Raw genomic sequence first — 15,457 nt, 5'->3', positions numbered from 1 at the left:
TGTAACATTTAGTGCTGAGCAAATGCTAAACAATAACAGTATTAAGTATATTAATGACATTAAATTCATATTTTTTTTAAAACAAAGCAACAAACAGCTAAAAAATTTTGATAAGTAGTGGAAATGAATGGGGCTCTATGGGACATTTGGAACTATACAGAGCTCCACAACCCGGAAGCTGCACAGAAAAAATGTCCCGCCCCCTTTCCAACGGTTCCCTATGGGAGTGTCGCCACTCTGTTCTCTCTACCACTCTGGGTGCAACCCTAACCGCCTACCCCCCCGCTCAGGTAAACACCTGCCACCCACCACCTTATGCCCTCCGCCAACCCACCAGCCCAGGGTGTTCCTTATTTCCAGTTCTGACAGTTGGCAACCCTAATTGGAGCAGCTAGCACCTAAAATAAAATGCTGATGATTACTGAATTAAATTGTTAGTGTGAAGGCTTTACTTAATTTTATGATTAATGGTAAAGCTGCTCTCTCTCTCTCTCTCTCTCTCTCGCTCTCTCTCTCTCTCCATGTTCAAAGTTATTTGTGAGGGCAAACTGACAGATGACTTAAGATGTTAATTATTTAAGCTTTAATTTACCCATTGAACGGGTCCATCATTGCAACAATTGCCCCCCCTGAGAGATTTGGCAGGAGCCGCCACTGACAGACACACCACTTAAAGCAGGGGTGTCAAACTCATTTTCACCGAGGGCCACATCAGCATTATTGTGGCCCTCAAAGGGCCGATTGTAACGTATCCTGCTGTGATTGCAGTCTGCTGTTTTTCTTGGAGGCTGAATTCTGCATTTATATTGTCCTACTTTACCACAGACACGGCCTCATAACACAAGAGACGCACCGGTTTTTCTTCCTGAAGCACAAACTTGTTTTCACTTTCATTAAATTTCTTCCTTATGCTTAATTTTCTTACTTATCTTGTTGTACATTTTAGGATCATGTGTAAATATGTGTAACCATCTACTGGCGGGCTGTGTCACTTTGCAGGTCACAAAATCAGCCTGCATTTTGAAAGATGCAGTTTATTTAGGATTTTACAGTGTATTTTAAGACAATCATTCTGCCCTCACTAATAGTTTATCCCCCTTTCTCAGCTAGACAGACAGACAGACAGACAGACAGCTCCCTTCAGAATACAGTCGGTTTATTTGCTTCCCAGCTGTGTGATACACTGTGTACGTCAAAATGAAGTAAAAATACAAACAATAAAGAACTTAATACAGTAAAAGCACACAGCTGTAGTCAAGTGTTACATCTGGTACAATATGAGATTTAACCAAACGTAAAATAGCGCTAACGAGTTTGTAACTAAAGCGCTGCGATACACTCACTAAACATTTACAAACAACTGAGAATATAAACGCCACTACTTACAGACAATGCTTTGGTATTATACTGCAAGATAATTATCTGTATTTATTTATTATTGTTTACGTTACTGACTACGCTACCCCACGTTCTTTTGCAGTAAAAGTCACATGGCTACTCAGCGAGGTCAAAGTTAGTTGCCATGACTACGATGTCAACAGTTGAATTTAAAGGCGCAGGAATCCCATAAAATTATAAGCGCGTCTCTGTAACGACTCGAACCATCACAACAATCATACAGTCGTTTAAGCTCTCGCGGGCCACATAAAATGACGTGGCGGGCCGGATCTGGCCCGCGGGCCGTGAGTTTGACACCCCTGACTTAAAGTAAATACGGTTGCAATCGGAAATATTTAGCCCCACAAAAGGTAATACAGATTTGTAACTACATTTTTTGCAGAGCTACATTCTGCCTTAAATTAAGTGTTTTCAGTAAATCGATGGGGGTTGGGTGAAAGGCATCCAGGAGATGATATAGATAATATAAACCAATAGCAACACTGACAGAACATGTACAACTCATTCCTACTGGAGACCATGATCAATTTTAAAACTTAAAAATAAATTAAATACTATACTGTGGTTCTGGCAAAATCTCAGAAATGCTTAAAGTGACCCTAAATTAAACGTAATCAAACTACCAAACATGTATGCCATGAATTAGAAGCTGTTGGAACATGGCTGACAGTGTCCGCTGTCAATCAAGCATTAAAATCATCATGAACTATGAGGCACAAAGGAAGCCACTTTGCAAATTGTGAAAAATGGTGAAACTCAAAGCCCTATGATGGATTGGTGCCATGTCTAGAGTATTCCTACATTGTGTCTGGACCCACTGCAATCCCGACCAGGATAAAGCAGTTAATAAATGAAATGACAATTATAGTTTTAAAAAGTTTCTATACCACCAGATGACTAATCTTATTTGCTCTATGTATATTTCTAACTCATAATACTTCCATAAATGTTTTAGAAAAAGATTAGAAAAGTTTAAAATAATGACACATTAATGTAGGGTAAACCTTAACACAAAGAGCTGCTTTGGATGGAATATCCGAATACAAAATTAAACTACAAAGTTTAATGTTGAAATTCTGTTGGATCCCATTAAAATTTCCATAGCTTAAATATATTTTACAAACCCCTTTATTGTAAATATTTAAATGGATACAATTTTAAGCATTTTTGTATCCCAAAGACCAAAAATCTGTGCAGACAACAGAGTATTGTGGTATAAAGATGAGAACAAAGATTACCAAGTGGTGTAGTGACATGGAAAGTGGCCCTTTGAAGAACATGAAACAAAATGTTCACTAAAACAAAAACAAGTAAAATGATGGTTTTCTTATTGTAATATTCTCTATTCCAAATAAACAACTGCATTAGGTCGAATCCCCCAAAGAGATAAAGAACACACATCCATAACCAACACAATTAATCATGTATAAGACAATACAGGCAGGCATTATTTGTTTAATCATTTGTCCATGTGCACAAATGCAAAATTAAGCCTATGCCTTTTTACAGCAATAGAACATAATCAAAACCTATAAATCAGTGAGTCTAAAGACGGGCAGCTTCTGACTGTTTAAGACATGTTTCATTTTAATTAATGAGTCAATAATTACATGTACTTATAAATAAGCTACAATTAATCTTAATACTGTTCTTCTCTGCTGCATCAGCCTTTTAGGCCTGGTTATGTTAAACTGTTATAAATTTTCAAACTGAATGCAAGGTAATCCAAATAAAATGTTAAATTAAACAAGTGATCTACCACTGTTGAGCAATCCATTAATAATTTACAGCTTTAATAAATTCATTAGGTCACAGCAAAACATAAAATAAATCGACTGAGGTCACAACAGGCAGTGGCAGTTGCTGCAATTAAATACTACAGTTCACTCATGTGCAGGGAGTGTATGAGTGTCCGAGAGCCATTTTCTGCAGCTAAAAAATGGCAACTTTTCCTAGTGTCCAAAATTTAGGTGAACTTGGCAGCTTGTGGAGGGGGTCCCAAAAACCCTCCGGCTTGCTTGGTGGCAGCACGGGATGGAGCCAGACCCAGCATCTTCTGGATGTTCTGAGAAAAGACAAATAATATATGAATGGCTATTACCATGTGGTGCCAGTAATTCTGAATACTCAAAAGTTTAAGTAATTAAATGGGGAAAAAAAAAACTTAATAGCTAATTCACATTATATAGTGTAAATTATTAGTCATATTAATGACAATACAAAATAGCGCTTTTCCAAGTAAAACAAGAACTTTTATCAAAAACACAATAAGGGAGAACATAACTACTTGTTTAATAATGGTCAATCTATTTACACAAGCAAATAATTATTAGATTTATTCAAGGTACTGGACTGATAATCAAAAGGTAGCTGTTTCAAGCCACAGATAAGTTGCCACTTTATCCGTTCTTAACCCTAATTGCTCAAATTATTTTTAGTTAATCTGGCCATATGTTATTACTGGTTGCATGGACAACACGTTTCCTATAAACTCTGGCAAGAGTTGAAGAGACATGCCTGTTTATTACCCTATTTAAAAAAATCTATGGATTAAATGAGATTAACAGTGAAGTGTGCTGCTATTACATTTATTTATCTGATATTTTACTTATTTATGTAGTATTTATTTAGTATTTAGTTATATAGTATTTATCTAGTATTTATTTAGTATTTAGTAATATAGTATTTATCTAGTATTGAGCCTTCTCAGCTCTTTTTATGACTCGGTGGTGGCATCAGCCATTTTCTATGGTGTTATCTGCTGGGGCAGCAGCATGACAGCAGCAGACAGGAAGAAACTGGACAAACTGATTAGAAAGGAGAGTTCCGTCCTAGGCTGCACCCTGGACTCGGTGGAAGCAGTGGGGGAGAGAAGGATGATGACCAAGCTGTCATCCTTAATGGAGAACACTGATCACCCACTGTATGAAACTGTGGCTGCACTGGGCAGCTCCTTTAGCGACAGGCTTCTTCACCCACGTTGCTCAAAGGAGAGATACCGCAGCTCCTTTCTTCCTTCTGCTGTCAGGCTTTACAACCAGCATCGCGCCAAACGTAGATAATCACCATCACAATAATTCACTTGGTGTTTAGTACTTCTCTGTGCAATTACTTTTAAAATATGTGCAATACCTGCTGTACTTTATGCAATACTTTTTAATAACTGTGAAATATTTGGTTAACTTCCTTCATAAAAACTGTTTATATTTTTGTAACTTTTACATATTTTTACTTTTTAATATGTGTACATATGTGAAAACACTTTGTAATTTTCTATTTTTTGTATTCTTGTAAGCTGCTGTAACACTACAAATTTCCCCCTGTGGGATAATAAAAGGCTATCTTCTTATTATAAGTACTTATAATTATACCAATTATGGGTGGTTAACTATTTAACTATTTATTAGCATTAGTCATAATAACCATGTGAATTTCATAGAAAACATTTAAAGGTGTGACAAAGACTTTATTTAACCAATTTTCTTATGCTGTTAACCAGAGTACTTATATTGATATAGCTTTGTTAGGCAACAACATTTGTAAGAATTACCTGTCTTATAGACATAGTGCACAGAATGTAGAGAAAAATGAACGAGCAGTCAGTGTAATCTTCTCCCAGCAGATTACGATGAGAAAGACCTTGGATGTAGGATAATGGAACAAACGGAAGCTTGGCAACCACTCGTCCGTCAAAACTGTAATTAATTATAAAGCAAAAAATATGTTAATCAAAAGCAAAAGCAACAAGTGCAATCCAAATAACTATTAAAGGTAAAATGGATAGAATTTTTGACCTAGCAGTATCAAGTTAAACTAAAAAAGAAAACATTATTATTTATTTATTAGAATTTGGGTTACATTCATGACAGGATAAGTAATCACTGGTTACACAAGATTCATCAGTTTTTTAATGTCAAACACACTCATGAACAATTTTGTATCGCCAATTCACCTCATTGCATGTCTTTGGATTGTGGGAGGAAACCGGAGAAAACCCAAGCAGACACAGGGAGAACATGCAAACTCCATACAGAAAGGACCTGGATCACTCCATTTGTGAATCGAACCCAGCACTTTCTTGCTGTGAGGTGACAGTGCTACCCACCGAGCCCAGACCACAAAGTAAAATGTAATTACTTCTGGACCTGTGTTTTTCAGGTACTGTTTGTCTTTAATTGTTTTTAATTACACGATTCTCACAAAGCTCATTTTATAACTATATAAAAGAGTATAAAATAAGAAATGAACCATTAATAGATGCACTTGCACTAGTTTACTTACATAGAATTGAACATGCCCATCAACGCTGTAAAACAAAAGCCAATGGCAAACATAGACTTCATCCGAACCTGTATTGCAAAAATAATTGTTAGTCAGCAACATGGAACGTAGATGTAATGTCAATTTTTTTTTTAAACTTAATAAACCAAATAATAATTTACCATAGACAGGTCTCTGTTGTTGTTCTTGAGTTTCTCTTCTTGTCTCTCTGTTTAAAAACAGCAACAACATTTTCACCAATTTCAACATTTAGCTCAGTTGACATTTTATAATAGTGTTGATAGAAAAGCAAATGTGGAAAAAGGTTAAATGTTGTGCAACAGTTTTCACAACTGACTCAGATTAAACTCCTCCGGCTCTGTTTAAAATCTACATTCTGAAAGTTAAATTGGTTTTGCTTAGTGTTAATGTTCATTCTACTGTTCTACATTACTGCCACATTCAATACATTATGCTGTTTTGTTCTAAATCAATAGTGTGACATGCTAATATGACCCCCACACCCCCATTCATCAACAGCTTTAGTCAGACTCAGAACAGGGTCATGCTAGGTCCAATTCTACCAAGAAACACTGGGCAAAAAGCAGGAATACCCTGAACCCTGGAAGGTGCCTATTCATCACAGAACTTAGTCCACTCTCATCTTAGTCCACTCTCATCTTAGACCACTCTCATCTTAGACATAGCTAATCATGTATGTGTAGACATCCAGCCGGCAGATAGAACTGCTGAGATTCAAACCCCGATCTCATGGACTGGCGTAATAGACTGATGCACCAATCGAGTGTTACAAAACACAACTGTTTTTTAAAAGTTACACAGGGATCCACATATCCAAACTTTAACATGCAGTGCAACTCCGTAGACAAAGCGGCTTCTGTTAGCAACTTGTAAGTGCAATATTTCTGTAAATCCTGTTTGGATTAGTAGTGTTCTTTCCTTGAATGAGTATGTAAACTGTGCATGAGCAGTAAGGCAGGGTGAGTTACAAATGAGTAGTCTCTGTACAATATAACTTAAAGCCACGTTGACACAAAACTCTATGATGCATTTAATATGTTGAGATTATTGGTTAGCAGTTAACCATCGCCTTTTGATGGTCAATTATTGGTTAAACATTTACTGGTGCTGGTCATAAAATTAGAATATCATTAAAAAGTTGATTTATTTCAGTAATTCCATTCAAAAAGTGAAACTTGTATATTATATTTATTCATTACACACAGACTGATATATTTCAAATGTTTATTTCTTTTAATGTTGATGATTATAACTGACAACTAATGAAAACCCCAAATTCAGTATCTCAGAAAATTAGAATATTACTTAAGACCAATACAAAAAAAGGATTTTTAGAAATGTTGGCCAACTGAAAAGTATGAACATGAAAAGTATGAGCATGTACAGCACTCAATACTTAGTTGGGTCTCCTTTTGCCTGGATTACTGCAGCAATGCGGCGTGGCATGGAGTCCATCAGTCTGTGGCACTGCTCAGGTGTTATGAGAGCCCAGGTTGCTCTGATAGTGGCCTTCAGCTCTTCTGAATTGTTGGGTCTGGCGTATCGCATCTTCCTCTTCACAATACCCCATAGATTTTCTATGTGGTTAAGGTCAGGCGAGTTTGCTGGCCAATTAAGAACAGGGATACCATGGTCCTTAAACCAGGTACTGGTAGCTTTGGCACTGTGTGCAGGTGCCAAGTCCTGTTGGAAAATGAAATCTGCATCTCCATAAAGTTGGTCAGCAGCAGGAAGCATGAAGTGCTCTAAAACTTCCTGGTAGACGGCTGCGTTGACCTTGGACCTCAGAAAACACAGTGGACCAACACCAGCAGATGACATGGCACTCCAAACCATCACTGACTGTGGAAACTTTACACTGGACCTCAAGCAACGTGGATTCTGTGCCTCTCCTCTCTTCCTCCAGACTCTGGGACCTTGATTTCCAAAGGTAATGCAAAATTTACTTTCATCAGAGAAAATAACTTTGGACCACTCAGCAGTCCGTTTTGTCTTTAGCCCAGGCGAGATGCTTCTGACGCTGTCTCTTGTTCAAGAGTGGCTTGACAAGGAATGCGACAGCTGAAACCCATGTCTTGCATACGTCTGTGCGTGGTGGTTCTTGAAGCACTGACTCCAGCTGCAGTCCACTCTTTGTGAATCTCCCCCACATTTTTGAATGGGTTTTGTTTCACAATCCTCTCCAGGGTGCGTTATCCCTATTGCTTGTACACTTTTTTTCTACCACATCTTTTCCTTCCCTTCGCCTCTCTATTAATGTGCTTGGACACAGAGCTCTGTGAACAGCCAGCCTCTTTAGCAATGACCTTTTGTGTCTTGCCCTCCTTGTGCAAGGGGTCAATGGTCGTCTTTTGGACAACTGTCAAGTCAGCAGTCTTCCCCATGATTGTGTAGCCTACAGAACTAGACTGAGAGACCATTTAAAGGCCTTTGCAGGTGTTTTGAGTTAATTAGCTGATTAGAGTGGCACCAGGTGTCTTCAGTATTGTACCTTGTCACAATATTCTAATTTTCTGAGATACTGAGATATGGGGTTTTCATTAGTTGTCAGTTATAATCATCAACATTAAAAGAATTACACATTTGAAATATATCAGTCTGTGTGTAATGAATGAATATAATATACAAGTTTCACTTTTTGAATAGAATTACTGAAATAAATCAACTTTTTCATGATATTCTAATTTTATGACCAGCACCAGTATATCCCTTTATACATTTAGATATGTACTGTTTTCTTGATATATCATTTGATCAGTTTAACCTTTCCTAACCACAACACATTGAATTGGATTTGAGAAAAAATCCAAATAGAAGCAATTGGACTAGTGGTCTCAGTACATACATTATTATTTTTTCTAGTAATAGTTGTACCAACTCCTTCATTTTTATTAATTAAAAAACAATTAATATGCAGATGACTTCATCTAAATGTGTAACTGTTTATTCAAGGTCTATACACTGTTATTGATGTGACGGTCTGTCTAAACCAGAACAATTTAGTAAAGATTCGTTATTCATAACTGTTTAGTCCTATTAACACCTGAGAAAAAAAACTGTAAATGTAGAGAACATACCAATCTTTTTCTTCTGTTGTCGACCAGCAGATTCAGTGATTGTCTCCTTCTTTTTCTCCACTTTAATGCAAATACAGAAAAGGAATTACAACCAGTGCATTAATCCTTAGACAGCAACTGTTGATGCATGCTCAATAATCCAGGTACACAAATCCACAAAGTTGAATCAGTTCATCTGGACACAAGTTTGTTGTAGAGATACGTTTCGTCACTCAATCCGAATGACTTCTTCAGTCTAAAAGAAATGACTCTCTACAACAAACTTGTGTCCAGATGAACTGATTCAACTTTGTGGACTTAAGACAGCAACCTAACAAACTGAATTTATACTTACACTTTTTGCTCTGTTTTTCCACTTCAGCCTTGAGTCTCTTGTATTTATCTGTGCGGTACACTAACACCCATGTTATACCTGCAGATAGTTTGGACACAGAAGAAAGACAGAGATGTTAGCACTGTAGCCACCTTTGCAAGCCTGAGCCAATTAGCAGCTAAGCTAATATGCTAGTCACTAGCTCGTGAGCAAATATAATGAGTCGTTTTCTTTCATTCAGCAAACATTTGTTTACCTTCAGCTAGCAGTGCTGTACAAACAGATATAAAGACAATAAGGATGGTATCAGCGAACATAGTACTCATGGTGAATATGTATATAGCAATATGATCACGCTGTAAGTAAGTCCTGCACACAGAGCAGCGTCAGCATTATCTGACATTCTTATGGGTCCGTGTTTCCGACGGGGGGAAAAGGCTGTGTCCTAAATATCTCTATACTACCTATTCCCTACTTAGCGCTAAGTGTATAATATGTGTTAAACATTACATACATAGTTACCAGAGCAACATTTTACATATATTGCATTATTCAGCGCTATTGTTTACATTGTACCTTATGATTTAATACATGTGTTATTAATAGAAACCTTCCGAGTTGTAGTGCACTTCCTAGTGCATAACGTGAATTTGGACACTGAAATGGTCTCGACAATGATGGGTTGCTGCCCCCTAGTGGTTAGGTCAGGGCCCGCATACATGGCATTTGGGCTGTTATATATACATGGGGGAGACAACAAACAAAACCAAACAGGTGAGTTAAATTAGATTAAACAGAAACCTGTTTTCAGTCTTGCATTAAGAAATGAATTTAAGATCAATTGTCTCACAAAGTTTGGCACATACTGGAGAGCTACTGTCCATCTTTGCTTGCAAAGCCTTAACTGGGTCCTCTTGCCGTGTTGGTCAGCCAAAATATTAAAAGTATATTCCGTATATTTGTCAGTTAAATAAAGATTTATGAAAGGTTTATGAATCACAGATTCTTGTTTTCTTTGCATTTTACAAAATGTCCCAACTTTTCCAAAAATTCATCAAATAATACAGCAAGAGGTTTTGCGAGATGGTGTTGTTGACCATAAACCATTTATTTTCTTACTCTTTGTGGATCAAGCAAAAAACAAGAAGCACACAATATAAATAAACGAGGAACTGTATAAAAGTCATAATCTATATATAATCTATACATATAAAAACAATGCTTCATTTTAATGTTACTGCTTTTAATGCAAATGCATAGGAAGTATAAGTAAGAAGATAAGGTATCCCAGGACTGGTTAAACTGGATAGAGGAAAACATAGTTTGTTGTATAAATATTGTGAAGTTAGGAGACCGGAGAAACAAACAATACTAAAAGAAGACTGGGTTATTAAGTTATGTAATAAGTGGCATTTGATTTAAAGTGAAAGAATAATCATATGCCAGTAGAAGTCATGGGGTTTGTTTAATTTATTAACTTGACTTTGTCTAGAAAATGTCTGAAATATCCAGATATAGCAGAATAATTTTCCCTAATAATAATCTTCTGAATTGCTATTAAAACCAGTTTAACTATCAACACAAACTGGTTTGCTTTTGGTCAACCCTGAAAAACATACAATTTATTAGTCTTGACCTTTCCATCCAAGTCAACCACTCACCCTAAAGTTTTTTTCAAAAACACTATAAGATACTGTATATCAAATAAGAGGTAAGAAAGAATGGTTGTACAATATATCAGTCTGGAAAGAGATATGTTCACACGAGTTCAAAACCTAAAATGTTATTTATAACTTCCAGTTTATTGTATTATTAAAAATGTAATACAGGATCAATTTCCATAGTGGTTTAATAAACCTGCCTGAAGTGGACACAGGTGTATTTTGCACCCACATACTGTGAGAAGAATAGTAAGAGTGGCAAATTTGTCTCCAAGATTGAAGATTTGCAAAATATTGTAAGTAAGTAAGTAAATAAGTAAGATTTAGCATATGTGTCACACAGGCTCACTACTTAAATAGCTAAGTAGTTTCATCTCTTAGTTCTGTAGGCCTGTCCACTCTGTGTTTTTATGTCTGAACAGCAAGTATGAAGTATGGTGGATTTTAACACTCAGGTGGCATAGCGGTCTTTACTTTAACCCACTGTGCTATCAGTCGGTCAGGCATCTTCACATACATGACCGGCAAATTCTGAGGGGGATTGGCCAAAGCCCTGCAATGGATTGGTGGCCCATACAGGGTATTTCTGGCTTGCGCCTAGTGTTTCTGAGTGAAACAGGACCTGCCATGACACAGGATGACCAGGATAACGTGGGTTATTAAAATTCAATAAAAAATTGTGTAAATAAAGGAATTAATAGATAAAATATAAGGGTTTATCATGAGAACACAAAGTGCTGGCACACCCTGAGATGAGGTGAGGTGTAAAATGCACACAAACCCCAAACACCCATCCCATCAACAGCATAGTTCATTTATGTAAATATTCTAACCCAGTTCTAAACTGTGTGAATACTGTGAAGCTGATTTATTCAGAATTGATTTCTTTCATTTTTATCTGAAGAAACGTAATTCCATGATTAATCATTGAATTAATTCAATCATTGAATCACTGAATCATTGACTAATGACAATAGTTACTAGAGCCAGCCTAAAATATCAGCAGATATAATAGTTTCACAAACGTTTCAAATAACAGCTGGAATCAAGTTAAAATAATTACTCTAATAAAAAAAAAAAACACGTTTCATTATTTTTTGCTCTTTACACCAAAATTCAAAGTAGAGAGATAGAGGGCGCTAATCGCTTATTTCATCTTGAAAAGAAACAAGTCCTTATTGACTGGCACGTTGGCACAGCAGGCAGTGTTGGTGCCCCACAGGTTCATAGTCCTGAGTACATGGGCTTAAACCTTGTCTCTGTGTCCCTGTGATACCTATGAGACCATGTTTCCCTTTAAAATACAACAACATCCCCACAGATAGACATGGCTACTCCAAATAGTGTAATCCTTGCTGCAGGTGATTACAGACAGGTTTTTAGACCCACAGCGACATTGATCAGTACAAAGTAGTTACTAAAAATGAATATAACATGCATCTTGACCTGTTCAATTTTGGTTAAACAGTGTGCGTATCTGGTAGACTGGACTGAGTGATGTTTCTTCTGTCCATGCTTGTTTCCTCTAGCTACTCCGGTTCCTTCAAACGATAGATAGATAGACCAATAGACGGACAGACAGACAGACAGATAGACAGAAAGATAGGCAGACAGATGCATAGACAGACGATAGATAGACAGACAACAGACAGACAGATAGACAAATAGACAGACAGACAACAGACAGATAGACAGACAGACAGACAGACAGACAGACAGATAGATAGATAGATAGATAGATAGATAGATAGATAGATAGATAGACAGACAGACAGACAGACAGACAGACAGACAGACAGATAGATAGATAGATAGATAGATAGATAGATAGATAGATAGATAGATAGATAGATAGGGGTCATTCTATAATTTGGGGTACATTTTACATCACCAAAAAAGTACAAAAACAATGTTCTCTCTCAATAGAACAATCAGTGGTTCAAGTTAATGTATTCCTTCAGTGTAACATATCCACTAGTTGCAAAGCTTAAACATTACTTTTTTTTATTTTAATTTTAAAGGGACAGTAGGTGTAGACTACTAGGTAACTTAGTTGACAGGTAACATAGTTGACAGTTTCCCTATTTTGACCCATAACTTCAGTGGTAGACCTTGCCTGGCTGACCACGTGTCATTTCTTGAACAGAATAATATCTAATTTAAACATACATTTGAATTAAAATTATAAAAAAAAATTGTAAGCATAACAATGTATGTAACATAGTTGACGGTCAATTAATATACTCATTGACAATGTTCTATTATAGATAAAATATCTGAAAAAATAAGAGGACATTAACCACAGTTTGTTCAATATACCCTCCACAGAGAAAATTATATCATGTAATGCTGGTCACATAGTTTTAAAACAAACCATTTTTAAGTTGCTGAGTGGAGTTCTGTTAGTAACATAGTTGACAGAACTTTTGTGGACATTAATAAATAAAGATATTTAAATTATTTAAAAAATTTAAAAAATATTATTTTTCTTTAGTATTTAAACTTTTGAAATAAATAAAAAAATAGATGTTGTTGCCCTTAATAATTTTATTCATTATTTTGAAACCAAGGCACCCTCAACTTAAAAAATGGACACAGCAAAAGCTGTTCATTTAGGAACATAAAAATGACAAATTTCAAGCTAAATGAAGCATAGGATGCACATAATGTTTTTGTAACATTACAACATGTTTTCCATTAATAGGTAAATTCCATTCCGGACAGACAGGCAGATAGACAGACAGACAGACATACGACAGACAGGCAGGTAGGCAGATAGATGATAGATGGACAGATGGATAGACAGACAGATGACAGACAGGCAGACAGACAGGCAGATAGACAGACAGGCAGATAGATAGATAGATACAGTGCCTTGCAAAAGTATTCAGCCCCCTTGAACTTTTCAACCTTTTGCCACATTTCAGGCTTCAAACATAACGATATGAAATTGTAATTTTTTGTGAAGAATCAACAACAAGTGGGACACAATCGTGAAGTGGAACGAAATTTATTGGATATTTTAAACTTTTTTTAGAAATAAAAAACTGAAAAGTGGGGCGTGCAATATTATTCAGCCCCCTTGCGTTAATACTTTGTAGCGCCACCTTTTGCTGCGATTACAGCTGCAAGTCGCTTGGGGTATGTCTCTATCAGTTTTGCACATCGAGAGACAGAAATTTTTGCCCATTCTTCCTTGCAAAACAGCTCGAGCTCAGTGAGGTTGGATGGAGAGCGTTTGTGAACAGCAGTTTTCAGCTCTTTCCACAGATTCTCGATGGGATTCAGGTCTGGACTTTGACTTGGCCATTCTAACACCTGGATACGTTTATTTGTGAACCATTCCATTGTAGATTTTGCTTTATGTTTTGGATCATTGTCTTGTTGGAAGATAAATCACCGTCCCAGTCTCAGGTCTTTTGCAGACTGCAACAGGTTTTCTTCCAGAATGGTCCTGTATTTGGCTCCATCCATCTTCCCATCAATTTTAACCATCTTCCCTGTCCCTGCTGAAGAAAAGCAGGCCCAAACCATGATGCTGCCACCACCATGTTTGACAGTGGGGATGGTGTGTTCAGGGTGATGAGCTGTGTTGCTTTTACGCCAAACATAACGTTTTGCATTGTGGCCAAAAAGTTCGATTTTGGTTTCATCTGACCAGAGCACCTTCTTCCACATGTTTGGTGTGTCTCCCAGGTGACTTTTTATAGATATCTTTGAGAAATGGCTTTCTTCTTGCCACTCTTCCATAAAGGCCAGATTTGTGCAGTGTACGACTGATTGTGTCCTATGGACAGAGTCTCCCACCTCAGCTGTAGATCTCTGCAGTTCATTCAGAGTGATCATGGGCCTCTTGGCTGCATCTCTGATCAGTCTTCTCCTTGTTTGAGCTGAAAGTTTAGAGGGACGGCCGGGTCTTGGTAGATTTGCAGTGGTCTGATACTCCTTCCATTTCAATATGATCGCTTGCACAGTGCTCCTTGAGATGTTTAAAGCTTGGGAAATCTTTTTGTATCCAAATCCGGCTTTAAACTTCTCCACAACAGTATCTCGGACCTGCCTGGTGTGTTCCTTGGTCTTCATGATGCTCTCTGCGCTTTAAACAGAACTCTGAGACTGTCACAGAGCAGGTGCATTTATACGGAGACTTGATTACACACAGGTGGATTCTATTTATCACCATCAGTCATTTAGGTCAACATTGGATCATTCAGAGATCCTCACTGAACTTCTGGAGTGAGTTTGCTCACTTGTTTGTTCAAGGGGGCTGAATACTTTTGCAAGGCACTGTAGATAGATAGATAGATAGATAGATAGATAGATAGATAGATAGATAGATAGATAGATAGATAGATAGATAGATAGATAGATAGATAGATAGATAGATAGATAGATAGATAGATAGATAGATAGATAGATAGATAGATAGATAGATAGATAGATAGATAGATAGATAGATAGATAGATAGATAGATAGATACTTTATTAATACTAAATAAAGGCCTCAGTAGCAAGTTACATTGATCAAAATAGATGGCTGATAGAGTCCAGTGTGTATTGCTACCCTGCGCCCATTACACAGGACTCATCGTAACCTAAAAGATTAAAATGAATACAGCTTCGTGGCATAGGGTTTTGTTATGTTTAACCTGCCATATTTCCCTACAAGGTTATTTGGTTCCCATACAGAGATAAGCACACACACG

At 36.9% G+C, this 15,457-nt stretch overlaps 1 protein-coding gene across 1 annotated transcript; it reads right to left on the bottom strand.

Annotated features, from left to right (window-relative positions):
- Positions 1–2,958: 2,958 nt before the first annotated feature.
- On the bottom strand, positions 2,959–9,495 carry tmco1 (transmembrane and coiled-coil domains 1). The gene is made up of 7 exons (XM_062998412.1): positions 9,347–9,495; positions 9,112–9,189; positions 8,778–8,837; positions 5,841–5,887; positions 5,680–5,747; positions 4,949–5,093; positions 2,959–3,463 (listed from the first exon to the last, which is right to left on the bottom strand). Exons 1-7 carry the CDS (start codon positions 9,414–9,416, stop codon positions 3,365–3,367), a joined length of 567 nt encoding a protein of 188 aa, XP_062854482.1. The 5' UTR covers positions 9,417–9,495; the 3' UTR covers positions 2,959–3,364.
- Between the last annotated feature and the right edge of the window lie 5,962 nt (positions 9,496–15,457).

Source organism: Trichomycterus rosablanca, chromosome 7, assembly GCF_030014385.1.
Source record: "Trichomycterus rosablanca isolate fTriRos1 chromosome 7, fTriRos1.hap1, whole genome shotgun sequence".
NCBI lineage: Eukaryota > Metazoa > Chordata > Actinopteri > Siluriformes > Trichomycteridae > Trichomycterus > Trichomycterus rosablanca.
Note: the sequence above shows the minus strand (reverse complement) of the source record. Positions and strands in the feature narration are given on the sequence as shown.

Excerpts from the sequence above, each read along its gene's own strand:
- tmco1 (XM_062998412.1), bottom strand. The coding sequence starts at position 9,416 with ATGAGTACTATGTTCGCTGATACCATCCTTATTGTCTTTATATCTGTT. Across the intron at positions 9,190-9,346 it reads TACAGCACTGCTAGCTGAAG|GTATAACATGGGTGTTAGTG; the intron begins GTAAACAAATGT and ends AACTATCTGCAG. Across the intron at positions 5,094-5,679 it reads ATGGGCATGTTCAATTCTAT|TTTTGACGGACGAGTGGTTG; the intron begins GTAAGTAAACTA and ends AATTAATTACAG.